The following is an 18747-nucleotide window of genomic DNA, read 5'->3' on the forward strand; positions in this document are numbered from 1 at the left end:
GGCCAGTGCATCAGAAAGTTGGCTGGGCTAGTGATCACATCTTTCGCCCAGCTCCAAACACTGGTCTAAACAGCAGTGGAAGATCCAGCAAGCAGAGGCAGGCGTGACAGAGGCTGTACAGCCCCTGCCCTCCTAACCCCACAAATGAATGCAGGTGCCAAGCCCTCGGTCTAATCCTTTCCCCTGCTGCTCACAATAACATACTGCATGTCAATCTGAGGGATGCAGCATTCTTCTCGTCACTACAGAGGGGTCCTCAACTTTGGCACAGCCAAAACCTCCTCGGCATCCTTTCTCCTCCACTCTCGCTGAGCCGAATGGCCCAGGACTCATTCCACACACCACACAGAAAGCACTGAAGCAGAAGTTGCTTTAATCAAGGCGTGAAGTCCTCAATCAGGTGGACCTCACTCAACCTTTGGTGGTGGGGTCTCAGCCTATCCCCGCCACATGCCCTGAGGCCCCTCAGGAAGGAGGGAGCAGCTGAACAGCAAATATGGCAGAGGTCAGGAAAATGGGGGAACTCAGGGCAAGCGGCAGGGGCAGGGCACTGAGTGTAGTGAGGCTGAACGGGGGCTGGAACAGCATTACACACACACTTCTACCTGGGGGCCAGCTGAGGTGGCTGTGCATCAGGCAGAGCGCCACCAGGAGGGCTGAGAGCAGAAAAGGGTAACGGGGGAAGGAGCACTTAGGAGATGAGGCGACAGTGAAGCTGGTGTAGCTGCTCCTGGGTCAGCACCAGCCGGTGTCGCTGTCCAAGGCCAGCTGCACACGAGAAGGTCACTTTGCCCATGTAGACAGTGTCGTCCTGCTGCTCCTCCTTGGCCTGGGAGTTGGCGAGAAGAGAACCCCAGGTCAGGGGCTCACTTGTCCCTGAGCCCAGAGACCAAGGTAGCCCCTGGGAGACAGGTTTGGGGGCTATGGTGACATTTTCCAAATCAGAATTGGGGTACGCAGTCTCCCAAGGGAGTTTTGAGCCCCTCCTGGTGTCACAAGTCATAGAAGTTATTTAACTGCTACAACAGTGGAATTTCTGGAAGCATCGCAAGAACTTCTGAGTTGACACTTGGTCAGATACTCAGGATGTGCAGTTGTTGGACCTGAGACCCCAGAGGCCACTTCAAATTCTTGGGGAGAGGAGAAGGACCCATTTGAGCCTCCATGCTGCCCACCTCCCTCCCCACACTCCCTCTGACCCTGAGGAAGGCTGAGGAAGGGAAGGTGGCGAAGTCAGTGGGGACCGTGGCTCCAGGGCGCTGCGATACAGTCTCCTTGAGGACCTCATCCTGGCAGAGGAGGGAGAAGAACAAGGGTTCATTTAGGAGACAGACCCCCCTCCCCACCCACACACACATAGGCTAGTCCAAAACCTCCTGGTTTCACGGGAACACTAATACCAGGAACAGGGACCCAGTCCTCTCTATCACCAAACTTCTGCTCTCGCCTCCAACCCCATCCCCACCCCAACATCCTTCCTTATACTTGTTCTTTAAGGCCCCATTCAGAATCTACAGGCTTTGGGAAGCCCTCCCCAACTGCCCTGCCCCATGGCGACCTCAGCTCTGATAAAAGCTGCACCTGAACCACACACTCTTAAGATCAACCCATTTTGTTGATAAGAATCTGCCTTCTGTTTGCACCAAAACAGTGAGCTCCCAAGGCAGGAACCCTGCCTTCCCTTCCACCTCCCCTGCAATGTGCCATCTAGCACAGGGCTGGCCAGAGGAACGCTGGGAGGGCCTGTGGAAGTCAATGTGCTAAGACTTCACCAGGGACTGCTACAGAGCAAGCTCTTAGGGTGAGGAAGGACAGGGTCAGGGCTGACCTTGAGCTTCTCGATGGTGTCGCTTAGGGACTTGAGCTGAGCCACTTGCTCCAGGAGCTGGGCCGACGGGCTCTTGGCAGCTGTGGGAGGGAAGGCTGGTGAGGGCCACCAAGACCCCAGAAGGTGGCTGTCCTGGATTAAGGGTCAGCAATGCAGACACTGGACCCTCTCATGGAACAGGCACATGAAAGCGTGGATGAATCAAGCAAACTGAACACTGAGAAAAAGAGCAGTATGGGAACTGCCTGGGCAGGGTCTATATCCCTGAGGCAAGGGGAAGGGGTGTGTTATTCATCTCAGGGGTTGGCAAGTCCATACCAGGGCTGGTGCGAGTAATATCTACTACGTGGGTGTGCGCGCTCAGCTGATTCAAAGTCTCCAGCAGCTGGTTGGTCTTACGATACAGCGCTCCAGCTGCTAGCTCACTGCCAGGGCCCTCATGGGGCGGGAGGGAGAGCTTTGCCACATGCAGAGGGGGCAGGGCTGCTAAGGAGGCCTTCATTTGGGCTCCCTGTGGGGGGAAAAAAGAGGGGTAATGGTAAGAGGTGATAGAAGGCCCTGCCATCTATCATCAAGGAGGCAGATAGGCTTTACCTCCACCCCAGTCCTCCCTGTGACCTCCTCACCTTGAGAATGCTGTTCTCATGCTGGAGCTGGGAGATGTGCAGCCTCATGGCAGAGATCTGCTGAAGCAGCAGTGGCGAGTCCCTCACCAGCCCGGGGCCTGGCACAGACCCCAGAGCCTGCCCGGGGGCGCCTCCTGTGTCACCACAGTAAATGTCATCAGTCCCAGGGGTAGAGGGCTGAAGATGGGTTCCATCCCTGCTCATCTCCTTTCCTTATATCCTCCCACCCCAAGTCCTGGTGGCTCCCAAGAGGGAAGTCTCACCCTGCTCCCCCAGCCCCAATTCCCACCAGCACGGGCAACCACCAGCCAGGGTGGGTCTCTACCTCGCTGCTGTTCTTCTGTGCTCAGGAGAGCCATGGGGAGCAAGGAAAGAGGAGAGAGGAATTAGGTGATTGGGGGGTCAGGGGGACACCGCAGAGAAATCCTGGACACGACCTACAGGAAAACCCTTTCCTCATCGCCATATTTTCTCTAACAAGGCCCTGCCTCTGCCCCCCCACCTTTTGGAAGAGCAAACGTGTGAAATAAAGATGGGAAAGGGAAGTGAGGCCATGAGACACAGTGTGACGTGTGAGGAAGACATGGGAGTGTGCGCTGGAGAAAGCACTTGGGGCATGAGGCCACTCCTGCCTCCCTGACTCATACTCCGGCTCCAAGACAGGCGGAGGGGATGCTCCCGAGACCCTGATGTGTCGGTGCCCTTACTGCTTCTAAGCAGCAAAGCCTAAGTTAAGGATGGAGACACATTCGTGTTCCTGAGGTTCTCCACTGCTCTGAGGCAAAAGACATCCTTTTTTGGTGGGAAGGTTCATATATTCAGAACCAGTATTTAAAGAGCCTGTGCTAAAACAATACAAAGTGGTAATTCTGGAGACCCCGCCCACAAGGAAAAGGAGCCATAGGAGTCTACGGTCAAGAAGGTACTTGGTCACCTCCCAACCTCAAGAGGCACCAGAGACAGGGGCATTGATGAGGATAAGACCCTAGGTGAGGCCAGCTGACAAAACAGGCACAGGAGGGGCAGTCAGGAGACCCTGAGGCCTCACTCCAGGGCAAGGAGACTATCTTCTGGAAATGAGAGAGTAAGTGAGAAACTAAAGAAAGAACAACAAATAAACTCCAGGTCAGATGAAAACTAAGATGGCAGTGGGCACCTCTCTGGTCAGGAAACTGGGGAGACTGAGCCTGGAAGCCAGAAAAACTCATAAAGGAAGGAGCCCTGACCACGCTAAGAGATAGGCAAAGGTCAGAACACAAGCCCCAAGTGAAACTAAGAGAATTCAGCAATGGAAGAGACAGCCACACCACAGGGAGAAGCCACGTGAACTCAGCAGGGAAAACCTGGTGCCCACGCAGAGGAGCAATCAAAAGCAGGCATCAGGCACAGCTGGATTCTACAGCAGTCAGCCCGGCCAAGGCAAGGAATCAGGGCTGGGTCAAAAAGGCCACACTGCAGACCCAGAAGGGACATCTACTAGAGTCCAACCGTCACTGTAATTCTGAGCGGCACTGACAACTTGGTAACACCCCACCTTGGTTAGAGGGACTCTGCACATATCTTTGGGAGAAGTCAAATCTTAGTGAAAGCTGCCACAGAATGAAACTGGGCAAGCTCATTCCTGGCTGAACATCTAGGGGTAAGAATGGGGCAGAAGTCAAACTGAGGCCAAGGACAAGAGGGAGGCCATTCAATCTCCTGCGGGCCAGTGCTGCCTGTCCCACTGCACTCACCACCTGCAATGCCAGAGACCAGAGTAGCAATACCGGAGGGAGGGGGCCCCCGGAGGCCCTCGATCGTGCGCTTGGACTGGCTGTTCAGCCGCTGCTTGAGCTCTGCCTTCTCTGCCTCCAACTGGTCAATGTCAGCCTGGAGTGCATCCATTGTCTCCTCAAACTCTCTGTGAAAGAGAATCTGAGCTTGGGCAGTGTCCCTACCCCATGGCCCCATCCTACTCCTCAGTCCTGGCAGGTCCTTGTAGTAGCCCTGCTGGCGAGGTCCAGAGGTGGCACAGGCTCAGACTGGGGTGATGTAATGGAGTCGGCAGTGGGCGAGGAAAATGGCGCCTGTTCCCCTGGGGAGCCTCAGGATGAGAGAGTAGGGCATGTCAGGAGGCAGAGCTGCCAGCAGGAGAGAAGGCTGGAGCAAGCGGGGGCCAGGGAAGAGCCTAACTTTTCTTTCTTCCGCAGCAATGCCTGGGTTTCCTCCAGCCGAGTCTGGACTTTCTCGATGCGCTCATCTGCATCCTTGGCAGCACTGTCCAGCTTCTTCTCCAGGAGGCTCAGCCGCACGTTGGCCTCACTCAGCTCCTCCCCCTGGACAAGGGCAGAGAGCTTCTAGTTCCCTTACACCCTCCCATGGCCCCCAGGGACCCAGGATAGACCGTAAGATGGAAGCCTCTCTAAAGGCCCACTAAGCTCCCACTGATCACAGGCACTTCTTGTCTCAACCCTAATCCGTCCTAGTCTCAACCAAGACTCACCCTGTGCCCTGCAACACTTCCTGGCCCCCAGACCCCGAGACTACCCTACCCTCACCTTGATCTTGAGTGACTTCTTCAACTCCTTGATAACTGTCTCTCGATCTTCAAGCTTCAAGCCCAGGCCTTCAGCATCTGTGATCTCTGCACGAAGGGCTGCAGCCCGCAGTTCAACAGGAGGAGGCTAAGGGCCGGGGTGAGAGCAGAGGGCAGGGGTCGGGAGAGGAGGTCACCAATGTGCTCCTTTCAGAGAGATCCAGTTTCTTGCCTTCTAAGGAGGATGATGCTCTCCAAGTTCCTTCCTCCACCTCCCAGCCCTCCCACAACGAGCAGTGTCTCTAGGTCCCAGCCCCCTGGGTCCAAGGAGCACATTCCCACCTTGCTGGGGGGTCGCTCTGCATCATACTCTCCCTCCTGCATGGCTGTGGCCAACTTGTTCATGGTGCTGATGAGAATGCTGCATGACTGGCGTAGACACTCATAGGGGCTGCTGGACGGGGTCCCATAGATCTGCAGGAGCCACGGGCAGTAGTGAAAACCTCGTACTGGCCATTTGATCCCCCCACACCTTCTGCCCTGCCATCCAGGCCCACCTGCTCGCTTGCTTTGAAAGCCAGCTCCTCCAGGGCAGCCACAGGCAGTCCCTCATTCTCCGCCAGTGGAGCAATGAGCTGGGCAGCAGCAGCTGCCACCTCCTGCAGCACAGCCACCACCCATGTCAAGTGTTTTCTGCAGTCTAGGAGTGTGTCGGATACCTGTGCAATAGGCCAGGGTCAGGAGTCCAACCTGGGTCCAGCACCACGGCTCCCAGCTACCTCAAAATCATTCTTGCCCCATGACCAGATTCAGGACTTAACATACTAGGCCCTTCTTTGCTCTACTCAACTTCCTTCCCTTCCCCAGCCCTAAACCTGTGGTCCAAAGGCCAGTGCAGCGGGGATCCCAGGAGCATCTGTCCCTGGCATTCGCCTTCGGATCTTCTTGCAGAACTGGCGGATGTCACTGCATGACGTTTCCAGGTCCCGGAGCAGGAGGGCAATATCTGAAGCCTCCTGCCCACCCTTTTCAGGGAACAGGAGGAAATGGATGGGGAGCCGAGACAGCATTAGGGCTGGAGGTGAGGAGGGGAAGCTAAGAAGAAAGAGGAGCCAGTTGTGCTCTCACCTGCAAGAAGGCACGCAGCCGTCCCACCTCCACACTCATGCAGTCCAGGGCACTCTGGGTGAACTGTGAGGACAGAAGCATGTCAGCCTCCAAGAGGAGCCCTTCTGCCCCATCATCATCTCTAAGAAGTCCCAGCCCTCTAGTGAACCCCATACATAATGGGTTCCCAGGCTTCCCTAATTTGGCCTCAGTGACTCTGTTCCAGTCCTATGTGCTACCCCTGAGGGTCAGATCCCTCGACTTGATGCCCTCCGTTTCTGATCTCTACAGGGGGCTCAACCACCAGCCCAGACACTTCACCTTGATGTGGTCAGCCAGCTGCATGGTACTGTCCTCGGGCTGTTCAGCAAGGTGGATACTGTACAGATGCTGAGGGATGACAAAGAAACAGAAGCCTTTAGGCCTCGGAGGGATGGAGGATTCTTCCCCAATTGCAGTTTGAGCCCCAGTCACCACAGGACTCCAGAGGTAGGAAAATCTGAAAGCTCCAAGGGCTGCATCCTGAAGTGAGTTCATCTAGAGCATGCTGAGCCTCAGGCACACAACCTAGGCTATGCTGACCACAGCCCTAGAAGGAGAAACCCTCCCTCCCTCCTGCACCAAGCCAGGATCCTCATCCCAGACCTGGTAGTACTTGATGGCCTTGGTGAGAGGCTCAACATTGACAGTCTCGTCCAGCTGGTCCTTGTGCAGCAGTTCAATGAGGAAGTCCAAGGAGCGCTCATGGGCACTCATCTCAGGGTAGAGGCTGCCCACCTTCTTGTACACGTCCACATTGCACTGAGAGAGAGCGCTAGAGACCAGAGAAGGGCCCTGTGAAGCCAGGGTCTGCCAGGCAATCTCAGTTCAAGCCAATCTGAGACCTGAGGCCTGGAATAGAGGTCAGAGTCACTTACTGCTCATAGCGGTGGAGTGTGGCCTGCAGCAGACTCAGTGAGTACACCAGCCCAGCGGCAAAGCTGAGCTGCTCCCCTGCAGCTCCTCGAAGCCCAGGCCGCTCTGAACAGTTCTCACTTAGGTCAAACTTCTCCTGGGCCTGCTTCCGGATCAGCTCCGCCTGTAGGAAGAAGTGCCAGGGACCTGGGGCTCAGAGCAGAGGATGGAAGACACAGACTCAGGAATACAGGACACACTGCTGAGCAACTATTAGGGGGTGGGTGGAGAAAGCAGAAACAGCTCTTAGATGGGCAGGGAGTCTTGCATAGGGAAAGGGTAATGATGTGGTTACTGGCAGCTATGAGGATTTGGGATGTGGGGATGAAAGGGCAGTGGAAACAGTGGGACCAAGCTCTTTCCCGCAAGCTTGAAGCTGCTGCTCCTGCTACCCTTCCACTAAAATGCTATCCTGATAATTATCCCCCAATTAACTCCTAGTCATCTTCTGGGTCTCAGCTCAAATGTTATTCCTTCAGTGACACCCCTCCACCTAAATCAGCTCCCCAACTGTGCTCTCTCAAAGAAGCTATCCCCACTGTAACAGGCCATCTGTGACATGTGACCACCTGCAACTTTGCTGACTACGTTCACCCAATACATCATAAACTTGGGAGAAGGGACACTGACTGCTGGCTTCACTGTACTTCCTCAATGCCTGGTTCACAACAAGTTCAACGGGTTCCCACTGAACATGTGACTGACTGGCCGTACCTTGCAAATGAGACGAGGCATGAGCAGCAGCACCAGGACACAGTCATGGTCTCCACCTGGCCGAAGGAAGCTGTCAGGCATGAAGGCTGTCATCAGGGACATGTGCCGATTGGCCTGGGCCACCTCCATCTGCCTCAATTCCATCTCAATAGCCTGTGAGGTAGACAGGGAGGCAGGCTCTCAGACAGGATAGAGTTCCAGACCTACTGTGCCTTGCTCACAAGGTCCTCTGCTTCTAGGACAAGCCCAGGCCAGGTGTCTTCCAAACCATGACACAAAGCACCTGGTCCCCAAGGAACCTCACACCAGGTCAGTCCACAGCCACACTCAGGCTGGGCTCTCCCACATTCTCCCCTCACTGGCCAACTTGCTTTCCTGACCTTGGCGTGGGCCTTAGTCTCAGCAAACTTGATTTTGAAGTCAAAAGTCTCTGGGGGTGGCTGCTGCTGACGCTCCACAGATGCTTCCTGCTGGTTTGTCAGTTCTCGATTCACGTCCTGAGAGCAGAGATGGAGAGTGAGGCATAGCTGGGTCATGAGGGAGCCGTGGGGTGATCACAGGCAGAGAGCAGGGGATGCACAAGTACCTGTAGGTGGGCAGTCAATTGGCGGTATTTCTTGATAGTTTGCTGGTAGTCTGCGACCGTCTCCTGAGCGGCCTCCACACGCTTCTGGGCCTCCCGTACCCGGGCGCCAGCCATGTCCAGCTGCTCCCGCAACTCCAGTTCTGTCTCACGTGCATTCTCTTGCAGTTCATCGTTCATTTCATTCATCGCTTCCTGGGAAGCCACAAGGGAATTGGGGCAAAAGAGAGGCAAGGTTAGGGTAGCAGGCCAGGGTGAGTCCACTTACCGCACACCCTGCTCAAAAGTCAAGGGTCATGTGTCAGTGCCTCTCTCAGCAAGTCCCTTTTAAATACCCTCCATCAGGGTCAGAAGTCAGGGGTCGGCTCTCGTCTTACCAAGTCCCCCACGGTCTCTCTCAATTCCCGCACTTTCTCTTCTAGATTCAGGTTCCTATCTGTCAGCATCTCCACCATCTCCTCAGCACCCAGAGCAGCATCCACCTGTGTTGCAAGGAGGGACCAGGGAGAAGGACTGCTGAAAGGTGCCTAGAGAGGGGAGGCACCTACGGAAGACTCAGAGAGTGGGGCTGGAGGGAGACTCTGGGTAAGGGGCTGGGCTCTCCAGACCTGCTCCTTCAGCTCATCGATGGTGCTCTCCGCCTGGCTCAGCTCCTCTTGTAGACGCTCCCGCTGCTGCCTCACAACTTCCAGCTCCTGGTTCTTCTTTTCCATGAGCTTCTGGAGTTTCACATGTTCCTGCTTCTCTGAGGAAGAAAGATCCCGCATCCTGTGGGGAAGTGGAGAGAGAGAAGGTGTGGCGTGTGTAAGAGTCACTGGCAATGGGCACTGTGGCACATCTGGAGCCAGGAGAGTGGGCCCCGGAGCCAAGCAGTGAGGGGAGCCTACCTCACCAGGGCATCCTTTAGGCGGGCATTCTGCTCCTCAAGCTGCTTGAGCTGATAACTGGATGCAGCTCCATCTGAGCCTGAGGAAAGCCATTAGCATTTTCAGACATGGTTCCAAACCCACCATTCGTTCCCTAGCAGCTCCCAGGCCCTTACCTTTCTCTTCAATCTCAGCCTTAAGGATCTCCAGGTCAGTGGTAAGCTCGTCCACACGCTCCTTCAGCGCCTCGACCTCCTGCTGCAGGGACTCAGCCCGCTCTTCAGCCATCTCCTTGTCCAGAGTGGCCATCTCGATGGCATCAGCAGTATCGGCCATCTCCTCCATGTAGCGTTCCTTCGCCTCTAGCGCCTCCTTGGCTTCCTGAGGAGGGGTGGAGGTTGATGGAGCATAAGTACAGAGATGCCTCGCCCCCCATGCCCTATCTCACAGAATGTTCCAGGCTCCAGCTCCAGTTGAGTTTCCAATACACTTCCTCAGGCCTGATGCCTCCCCAGCCACCCCCTTCATGCCCGAGTCCCACCTTCCGCGCCTCCTTGAGGCGCCGCTGCAGGTCAGCCTGCTGCTCCTGCATTTTGCTCTTCCATTCCTGCACTTGCTCCAGCTGGATCTTGTGTTTTTCCAGCTCTTTTAGCTTTGCCTTGTCTTCTGCCCGTTTCAGCCGCAGTGTCTCCAGTTTCTCCTCTAGGTCTCGCACCTGGGCCCTCAGCCCCTCCTCCTCCTGCAAAGGAGAGACCCCTCATTCCGTGCATAGCCTCCTCCTCCTCCCCACCAAGGCTATGCTGGAGCATAAAGGACAGAAATGTGTGCACACATCATTCCAGCTCCAGGGTCAAAAGGCACATTAACATCTAAGAAGAAACTAATACGTATGGGGAAAGTGTAAAAGGGCAGAGAGGAAAGGGCAGCTTAGTGAGGGGCAGGATAATGCTATGTCTCCACCCTTCTGACCCAAGTTCTAGATCTCCCCCAACCCTGGGAAATGTCCAAGACCTTGGAAATGTCACGGGCCCCTTTGTGTCTTGGTTCATCTTCACTCCAACCCCAGTCCTTACCTTGGAGGGGGAAGGAAGTGGGGGCGCTGCTCCAGGAGAGGTGAGGGCTGGCGTGGGGATGATGGGTGCTGCCAGTGGAGTCTGAGCTGGGGTGCTGGGCTCACTGCTACTCAGCTCACCTGCTGATGCTGAGCCAGAGGGGCCTAGGGAGCTACTGGCTCCGGCCACCCCAGTACTACTGGCTGGGCGGGTGGGCTATTCAGAGAAGGTAGGGGCAGACCAGAAAAAAGTAGGAGATAAGGGTGGTGAAAGAACAAGAGACAAAATATGAGAATATGGTGAGGGAAAGAGACAGAGAAAGAAAAAGGCAGGAAGAGAGTATCAAAGCACAATGAGAACACAGAAATAGATTGAAGGGGAGAGGGAAAATGACACAGTCAAAGATAGTGACAAAAGATGGGAGGAGGTAGGGAGGCAGAGGGGAGGGAGAAGAAAGGATGGAGGAAGACATAAGATTATAAGGTTCCTCCCTTGGCAATGACCCCACATTCCTCACAGCTCTGGCACTACCCCCTTAGAGCAGAATCCTTACTCCCCAGAACTCCCCTTGGTGACCCACTTGTAATCATCTTAGCAGTTTCTTAATACTCCCAATCCTATCGTTGCTCTGGACCTGCACCCTCCTCTCCCCAGAGATAAAAAGTGATTCAATGTCATTTCCAGAGAAAAAGAACAGATTGGAGTTTGTTCTCTAACTTTTATGTTCCCAGAGAAGGCTGGACTGACTAAAAGTGGGGAGACCAAGCTCTACACCTCTGCTAGGCCCTCCCTGCTCTTTGGGAGTCAAGTTGATTCTCCCTCCCTTAGTCTATTTCAGGGCACCCAGCAGGTAAAAGGGCCCCAGGTGAAAGTTGTATTCCTAGACTCCCCCTTGAAACAAGGTCAGCACAGCCAACTTTTCTGTCCTCTCCCTCCCCCAAGAGAAAGAGGCTCTAATCAGGTACCACTACCCAGGCCCGAGTCAGGCTGGGGTGGAGGAGCTGTGCAGCCTCCAGCCTTGGAGGGGACCGGCCTTCCCAATGCTCTCCCACGCAATGCTGAGCTTTGACATTTTACTGGTGGGCTGATACTCAGAGACCACGTGTATCCACAGACACTCCCACAGACATTTACAAGGCCAAGTGCTTCTTCGCCTCTCTTTTAATCCCCACCCCGTCAAAACTAGTCAAAATGCCTTTCTTCAAGAAAGCCTGCCTTGATTAACCACGACCACTCTCATTTCCCTTTTGAATTCAAGCTACTGGCTCAGACATCCTCCCAAGAGCCAGAAGTCACTTTCTCAGGAGTGGTCTGTCACTACCCTCAGACCCCTCACTCTCATGAAAAGAGAAGCCAGGATGCACTGTGACCAAGTTTTACTTGACCACACACATGCCCACACACATGCACATGCCTGAAATGAGTGTGTACATTCAGCAGTAGCTTGTGCAGAGGCCTGTTTTTTCTCACCTTGGGCCGCCGAGTTGTGGTCTGGACAGGCAACAGGAGCCAGAGGAGAGGTAGTCAGGAAAGAAAGGAAAATGGCACAAAGATAGACAGCAAAAGGGACAGCAATGAGAGCATAAGAAGTAAGGGGAATGGGGCTATGGTTAGCCACCCTCCCACTCCCACCCCACCCCTTCCTCTCTCCAGGGAATCACCCTGTTCCTACTCCAGAACTCAGAACTCCAGTTCCCCATTGGTTCCTTCTCCCACGTTTGCCCAAGCTTCGCAGACCTCACCCCTTCAGACACCCTGGAAATCCCAGAACCCATCTCCTAGGCTGAGCCACAGGAGACCAAAAGCAGTAAGTAGCCGGTGGAGAAGGTCTCTAGAGACCAGGCCTTTCGAAAACAACTTCTGGCACTCCAGCCCAGAGCCAGAGGCCCCGCCCACCCATCACTCCCAAGGACTTTTCCAGGTCAGCCCCTTCCTTCAAGTGCTAGACTCCACAGAAGGCTCCCTACACACGCCATGCGACAAGGCTAATGACATGAGGTCAGAAGTGAGTAAAATGAATCCAACAGAGGGAGATCAGGTCCCCAAAGCAGAACACTGCTTCCCTACCCTCACCCCACCCCTTGCCCAGGACCAGATCCTGCAGCAGTCCCCTTCCCTAGGGCAGAGGGCTCAGGTGTCAGGACCATGAATATTGCATTAGCCAGAAGCCCAGAGCTCAGCAAAGTAACCCCACCTCCCTACAAGAAAGGGCAAGCAGCAGCACACACAAACTACTGCCTTAAATCAAATCCAGAAACCCCTCAGGTTACTGCAAAGTGGTAAAGAGACGATTAACTCTAACTCCCAAATAGTCTTCTTGCTACCCAGTATCTCATAGCCCCAGCAAAGACAAGGTTTGGCTTGGGCCCTTTTTCCAGTTGACACTGAGCCCAAGGAGACCAATCCCCACATCTCCTACCCTGAGCTAAGCCTCCATAGCTGTAGGTCAAAAACTATTCTAGGGTCCTCATCCCACCCTGGGAAAGCCCCCTGATACAAATCCTGGTGGGGGAGGGATGCTAGGAGTACAATCAAGAGTCATCCTAGCAAAGGTTGGGGGAGGCAGGCCTGCTAGAGGCACGGAGACATCTGGACCTGCTTCCCTAGATTTTCTCACAGGAAACTCTCCCAGAGCTGCTTTGCAGCAGAAGCTGCCTCAACCCCAAGCATGTAAGGCCACTGGGTACAAGGCCCTGAACACAGACTCAGAGCCAAATGCAGGCAAGACAAGGAACAAATGCTCAGGGTGTGGGGCATGGCAGTGACACACACCTCTCCCTGCTCCCACCTTTACCCCCCTCCTCCTCCCCCATCCAGGTAGACAGATGAAATCAATCAGCCCCACCCCACCCCAGCAGCCTGCTGCCACCATCGCCCTGGCAACCCAGCAGCAGGACCAGAGCAAGCAAGAGTACCTTTCGGGCTGTCGGTGCCTGTCTCATCATTGCAGAAAACCAAAGAAAGCCAGGAGAGGAAAGACGGGGAGAGCGGAGGATGGACACACAGAGGAAGGACAGACAGAGGGAGGGAGGGAAAGAGACCGAACAGAGGGAAAGGCGGCGGAGACAGGAGATTAGTGCATCAAATCCCAACAATGCAGCCTCAGCTTCCCGGTCAGCGGCTTCCCGGCCCGCAAACGGCCGAGGCTCCGATGCAGAAGCCCTGCAGGTGCGCAGAGGGACAGCCGGGCTCTGGCGGGCACCGGGGAGGCGCCGGCCCAGTTCCCCAGCTTAGGCTGATGGCAGCCTCAGTGGCCGCAGCACCAGCTCCACCTGACGTCATGCACCCACCCTCCTCTGCTCCATGGGGGTGGAGCCACTGCTCCTCAGTCACCTAGCAACCAGCTGGCTCCACTGGCTCCTCCTCCTCCTCATGACTGGACAAAGTCCTACGCAGAGCCCGCCCTGCTTCTTCCGCCAAAGAGCAGGTTCTGGCTCCTCCTTCTCCGCTCGCCACTTAGCTCCAAGAAACTGGGCAAGGGGCCAGGGCATCATTGGGCAGGGACACAGGGTCTCAATGCTCCATCAGGCCCACTCATACTCACTCTCCTTAGCTGGCAACCCCATCAACTCCACTTCTGTCTCTTATGAGCATACAAACCCAGAACAGCCCTCCTGCCACAGCATCAGCGCTGAGGGGCAATAGCGAGAATCAGAAACCATGGGGACCATTTAACAGCAGCTCTACTGACAGTGTTTGGCTCCTCTCCCAACCCTCCCCTGGCTGTGGGCAGGTTAAGCCTGTCTCTAAAGGGCTTCCAGAAAGGACTGACCTTGCAGAGACATCTGAGTTCTCTTTTGCCCTCCCCCTCTAAATACAGTCTTTTGTTCTGAAGTTAGCTCCCTGTTCCCCATGGGGTGAGAGCAGGGGCCCTGGGCTAAGCAATCTGCTGCACTGGAACCACTGGAGAGGGAGGCCTGGGGGGACTTAACTTGACACTTTGCACCATGAGCAAAAAGGTGCTACATCCCAGCACCAGCAGCCCAGGCTGGGCTTTGCCACATTTCCTCAGGCAGCTGCCAAAACCCCAGGATTTGCACATGGCTCAAGTGCCACCAGCATCGGGTCAGGCTGCAGCCAGAACTCCTCCACAGACATCAGACTGCAGGTCCATGCTCTTCTCTATGCAGGAGCCTGATGTGAGAGGGAAGCCCAAACCAGGAAACAATATTCAAAGAAAGAAGCCCAGTTTCTGTGACCTTGGAATGGGTCCAGCATCCTTCAGAGCATCATTTTCCTTCTTATATCCCCATTCCCACCCAAGCTAGGACCCCTCTTCCATGGCAAAACTTCAAAGTGAGGACCCGTCATCAACCAGGATTCAAATGGGAGATGTTTTCCTCTCCCCTCCCACTGCCCTCATTCAATAGCTCTTCATGCAAGGTCAGAAGGGCCTGAGACAGGCTGACAAGGAAATCACAGAATCATACACACAGCACAGTACAGACAGATTAGACAGGCACATGCAGATCAGAGACAGCTTAGGCACATGTCCAAGGTAGGGTCTGGTGTGAGAAAGTGGTCATGGCAACAACTTAAGAGTTTAAGAGTCTGGGGACAGCACAGTTGAGACCCACTCTGATAATGGCTGACAGAAGGCTGCAAGGCGAGGACAGTAGGCCTCAGGCACAATACCAGAAGGAAGAGGCAGGCAAGGAAAGACTGGTGGAACAGAGTGAAGGTGGCCATTCATGGCAGTGCCCACCCAGAGGCAAGCACACAGACTCAGGTGTTCCAACTTGGGACTGTTCTTACTGTGCTCTGTTGCCTGACCTCCTGCCCCCTTGTCTAACCACCTCGCTTGGTATTTTTCACAGCCCCAATTCCTCAGTCTCTCCTACTAGTACCCCCAGGTTCAGGCTAAGTGAGAACCCACTATAACCCAGTAAAGGCTCTATTCCATGCTCCTGATATTCATAGTCAAGTGCTTGCAGTCTCTGACTAGAAGTCCTAGGGCGAGGAAGGGTGGGAATCAACCCAATGAGTACTACCGGGCCTGACACTGAGCCTGATATCCTTGCAGCCTCCAGAGGAAATCTGGAAGCCAAGGCGACCATTTCCTCTGGCCATCCCAGCCCAAGGTCACACACACATACATGCAGCAGCTCAAGACATGCAGGATGGCTGGGGAGGGGGCTCATGGCCCTCACCCACCCAGGCACAAATAGTAAACACACCACCTTCTTAGGCTTCAGTCCCCGCTGCATGAGGAGTAGGAAAGGGCAGAGTTAGAGAAAAGACGTCACACTGTACTAGCTGGCCAGACATGCTGGGTGTAGGCATTAAGATCAACTCAGGCATACACAGGTAAAGAGGGAATTGAGTCACTGTCAAGCTCTGGGTAAGTGAGATGAGGGGTCCCTCAAAGATCAGCTTCCAGGATGTCTACACTCTGGCCCAAAGAAGCTGGAGAGTCTGGAGCCCCACCTCACACACCTGTGCAGAACAGCAATGGGAGCTAGGACAGGCCCTCTGCACACTGCCTAAAACAGATGGCAGAGGGCCTGGTTCCTTGCCATTCACTTGTGAACTGGAGAGCTCCTTCTCCTCTAGCTCCCACCTTACCCCTTCCCTGAGACCCTTTAGACCTTGGCAGCTTTGGGTACCAAAAGGTAGGAAGCTGACAACAACAAACTAGGGTCAGACCTGTCTTTCCTATCATCCCCAGAAATTGTCCCATTTGACCCTGAACTTCCAGGCCCTAATAGTTGTTCCCTACCACCACCTTTACTCACTCCTAAAATAGCATCTAATACCCAGAAAGCTTCCTTCTCAGGGACGCTGGAAATCAGAAAGCTAATAGTTTACTCACCTACTGCTTCTACCTGCCTGGCGGTGGGTCTCCCTCCTTTCTTTTTCCTTCCCCTCCTTTTTTACTCCCCATTCCCACTCCCAACCACTCACCAGTTTGCTGGTCTTTGCAGCTGAGTCTGTTCCCTCTGTAGAAAGCAAACAGAAACAAAATGTGTTTGCATGCAGGGGCAGGGGCAGAGAACATTATGGTGAGATGGGAAAGATATAACAAGGGAATATGATGGCGATGGAAAATCTCTGGATCCATGCTCTGAGGAGAAGTCTTGGGGACACCTGAATGTGGGGGGTGGGGCAACTTAAGTGGGTGGTTGTTACCTCTTTTGAGGATCTTTGAGGCAGAAGAATCAGGTGTCTCTGGGGAAGTAGTATCTGCTCCATCTTCAAATACTTGGATCTGAGGCCACAAAACAGACTCATTATAGCCAGACCAAGAATGTTATGCTGTAATATGGGTCCCTCCCCAGGCCCCGAGCAAGGCAGCTTCCCAAGGATGGATTGCCAATCTTTTCTCCCCCGCTACCTCCCACTCTCCCAACCAAAGACTTATGTTCATGCCCAGGAAAAGGGAGCACCAACACACCAGCTGCATAGGCAACAGAGCATGCCTGCCTGTGGCGCATACACCACACACACACACACACACACACACACACACACACACACAGAAAGAAGTAGGGCATGAGTACCTGGGATTGGCGCACAAAGATGCCATGCCCTTCATCACAAGTGAAGTACTTCCTGCCTTGGACAGTTCCATCATTCTTGCCTTTTGCTTCATCTAGGATCACACCTACCCATTTGCCAGTGGCAAAGAGTGTGGCTCCAACATAAGCCACAGTACCTCGGTGCCCTTTTCCAATCACCTCCACACGGGAGCCTACTCGCAGAGGCCGGGCGCTTGCCTCTGCACTCATTCTGCTGCCACTGGGCGCCTGAAAGAAAGACACATGCAAACATACACAGTTAAAGGCCTCAGGTCAAGGGTGTCATCCTGATGCATAAGAAAGGCCCCTGTCAGGATCCTGGACTGAAAAAGGACCAGAAGTCACTTCCCTGAACCCCAGTTATAGGGTGAAGTAGGCCCCCAAATTCCCTTCTGAAAAATGTCAGTGATGTGTTCACCTAAGACTTCTCCCAACTCCTCTGGAATCTGCCAGAATTTTTAAGAGTTTATATTTAAATTTTATAACAAATCAGAATTCACTGATAGATCTGTGAATGTCACCACATGGCTGCTTTCTCAGGAGTACTCCCCACCAAGGAGGAGAATGAAGCTCAAGCAAATAACTCACTTTAGACCAGGTTCCCCACAACCCAATGCCTTGACTCAGGAGCCTGAATGAGAAAGACATGTGATTCAGGTGTCTCTGCGAAGGTAGTATCTGTTCCACAGAATCTTGTTCCCCTCCCCACTGTTGCATGTCTTCCCTGTTTTCGAACATCTGTTAGGGGCACAATTGTGCCTCCCTCCAACTCTCAAGTCACCACTACTCCTTCTGGACCTGACTTCCCCCAACCCCGTCCACATATACACCATGATACTCCTGGATGCCTCAGTGCAGCCCATTTGACCATTTAATTCCCTTCTTCCTTGCCTGAGCACCGTTCTATCCACATTCTACCCTCAAGTTCTAGAGATCCTTCTTCCGTGCTATGTTGCTACAAAAAGTAAAAAGAAGGCCCAGTAAATCAGGTACCTCAGATCTGTCCTACACTCTGGCCCCCAGACTCTGCTCAGTGGTCCAAATGGATGATTTATCACCCCAAGGATGGACAAGGCAAAGCAACAGACTAAACACTGCCCTTGGGAAGCTCTGTTTCTGACACATCCGTGATGACAGGACACATGAAATTAGGTCCTAAATAGGCCCATAGTTTAGAAGAAAAATCACACCTAAGCCATTTTTAGCAATAGCAGCTCCAAGAACCAGGGGCCTTGCAGCAAATTAATGAATGAGGCAAGAAGTGGTGACACCATGGTCCTAAAGACTCCACAGGGCTCCCTTCCAGTGCCTCCACCTGGCTTCAGAAGGGAGCCCTGCCAGAGCCTGTCACTCTCTAACTCTCTTCCCCAAAAAGCTCATGTAGGAAGGTAAGGAAGGTGAGGTGCTCCCAGGAGCTCTAGGACCCCAAACCATATCTGGGATATGTAGGGTACCTACCTGTCACGGACCTATCAATAAAAGGAAGTGACAGTGACATCAGGCCTGGCCCTAAACTCAGAGACTTCCCCCAACCTCTCAACCCTACGCCTCTCAGAACCAGGTGAACACAACAGTGGGTATAGATTCAATCATAGCCAAAAGAGAGAGAAAGCAAGTGACAAACAACAAAGCAGCTCTAAAGAAAGGCTTCAGTGTAAAGCCAGTCCAACCCACCAAACCCATTTGGAGTCCCCAAGATAGTCTTGTCCTCCTCAGGAACCTTGGGCCTAAGGTCCAATTAGAATCAAACGTTGGGCCTTACCAGTCCCCACTGAAGGCCAAACTCTGGGAGGGGAAGCCTGTCCAGCCTAATACCATCAGGGCTGCAAGTGGCCCCATCCCAGCTCTAGCCTGTCTCCCCAGCCCCCACAGCAATGACCATAGGTGACCAGGCAGGCCTTTTCCAGCAGCCCTCCCAGGGCTATCCCAAAACAGGGCCACTTACCCGGCTATACACGTGCCTCTTGCTCTGGGCCATGTTGCT

The 18747-nt window shown here is 54.0% G+C and overlaps 1 protein-coding gene across 4 annotated transcripts in view; it reads right to left on the minus strand.

The window, feature by feature from the left end:
- Nucleotides 1-353: 353 nt before the first annotated feature.
- DCTN1 (dynactin subunit 1) overlaps nucleotides 354-18747 on the minus strand; it is a 28845-nt gene continuing 10451 nt past the window's right edge. The window contains exons 2-29 of one of the 4 annotated variants that reach the window (XM_039852804.1): nucleotides 16746-16991; nucleotides 16375-16453; nucleotides 16150-16184; nucleotides 10267-10461; nucleotides 9735-9932; nucleotides 9370-9574; nucleotides 9215-9293; nucleotides 8936-9095; nucleotides 8705-8809; nucleotides 8331-8522; nucleotides 8125-8241; nucleotides 7745-7897; nucleotides 6994-7154; nucleotides 6722-6890; nucleotides 6398-6466; nucleotides 6098-6160; nucleotides 5845-5994; nucleotides 5527-5688; nucleotides 5312-5443; nucleotides 4992-5117; nucleotides 4627-4769; nucleotides 4221-4354; nucleotides 2780-2794; nucleotides 2455-2588; nucleotides 2147-2339; nucleotides 1829-1908; nucleotides 1200-1289; nucleotides 354-829 (exon numbers count right to left, since the gene is read on the minus strand). In XM_039852804.1, coding sequence (XP_039708738.1) covers nucleotides 692-829; nucleotides 1200-1289; nucleotides 1829-1908; nucleotides 2147-2339; nucleotides 2455-2588; nucleotides 2780-2794; nucleotides 4221-4354; nucleotides 4627-4769; nucleotides 4992-5117; nucleotides 5312-5443; nucleotides 5527-5688; nucleotides 5845-5994; nucleotides 6098-6160; nucleotides 6398-6466; nucleotides 6722-6890; nucleotides 6994-7154; nucleotides 7745-7897; nucleotides 8125-8241; nucleotides 8331-8522; nucleotides 8705-8809; nucleotides 8936-9095; nucleotides 9215-9293; nucleotides 9370-9574; nucleotides 9735-9932; nucleotides 10267-10461; nucleotides 16150-16184; nucleotides 16375-16453; nucleotides 16746-16973 — 3705 coding nt within the window. In that variant the 5' untranslated portion in view covers nucleotides 16974-16991 and the 3' untranslated portion in view covers nucleotides 354-691. Of the gene's footprint in view, nucleotides 830-1199; nucleotides 1290-1828; nucleotides 1909-2146; nucleotides 2340-2454; nucleotides 2589-2779; nucleotides 2795-4187; nucleotides 4355-4626; nucleotides 4770-4991; nucleotides 5118-5311; nucleotides 5444-5526; nucleotides 5689-5844; nucleotides 5995-6097; nucleotides 6161-6397; nucleotides 6467-6721; nucleotides 6891-6993; nucleotides 7155-7744; nucleotides 7898-8124; nucleotides 8242-8330; nucleotides 8523-8704; nucleotides 8810-8935; nucleotides 9096-9214; nucleotides 9294-9369; nucleotides 9575-9734; nucleotides 9933-10266; nucleotides 10462-16149; nucleotides 16185-16374; nucleotides 16454-16745; nucleotides 16992-18747 lie in introns of all 4 variants that reach the window. The other 3 variants (XM_039852802.1, XM_039852805.1, XM_039852803.1) reach the window with 3 other exon arrangements.

This window comes from Pteropus medius, unplaced genomic scaffold, assembly GCF_902729225.1.
Source record: "Pteropus medius unplaced genomic scaffold, Ma_sr-lr_union100, whole genome shotgun sequence".
Lineage (NCBI taxonomy): Eukaryota > Metazoa > Chordata > Mammalia > Chiroptera > Pteropodidae > Pteropus > Pteropus medius.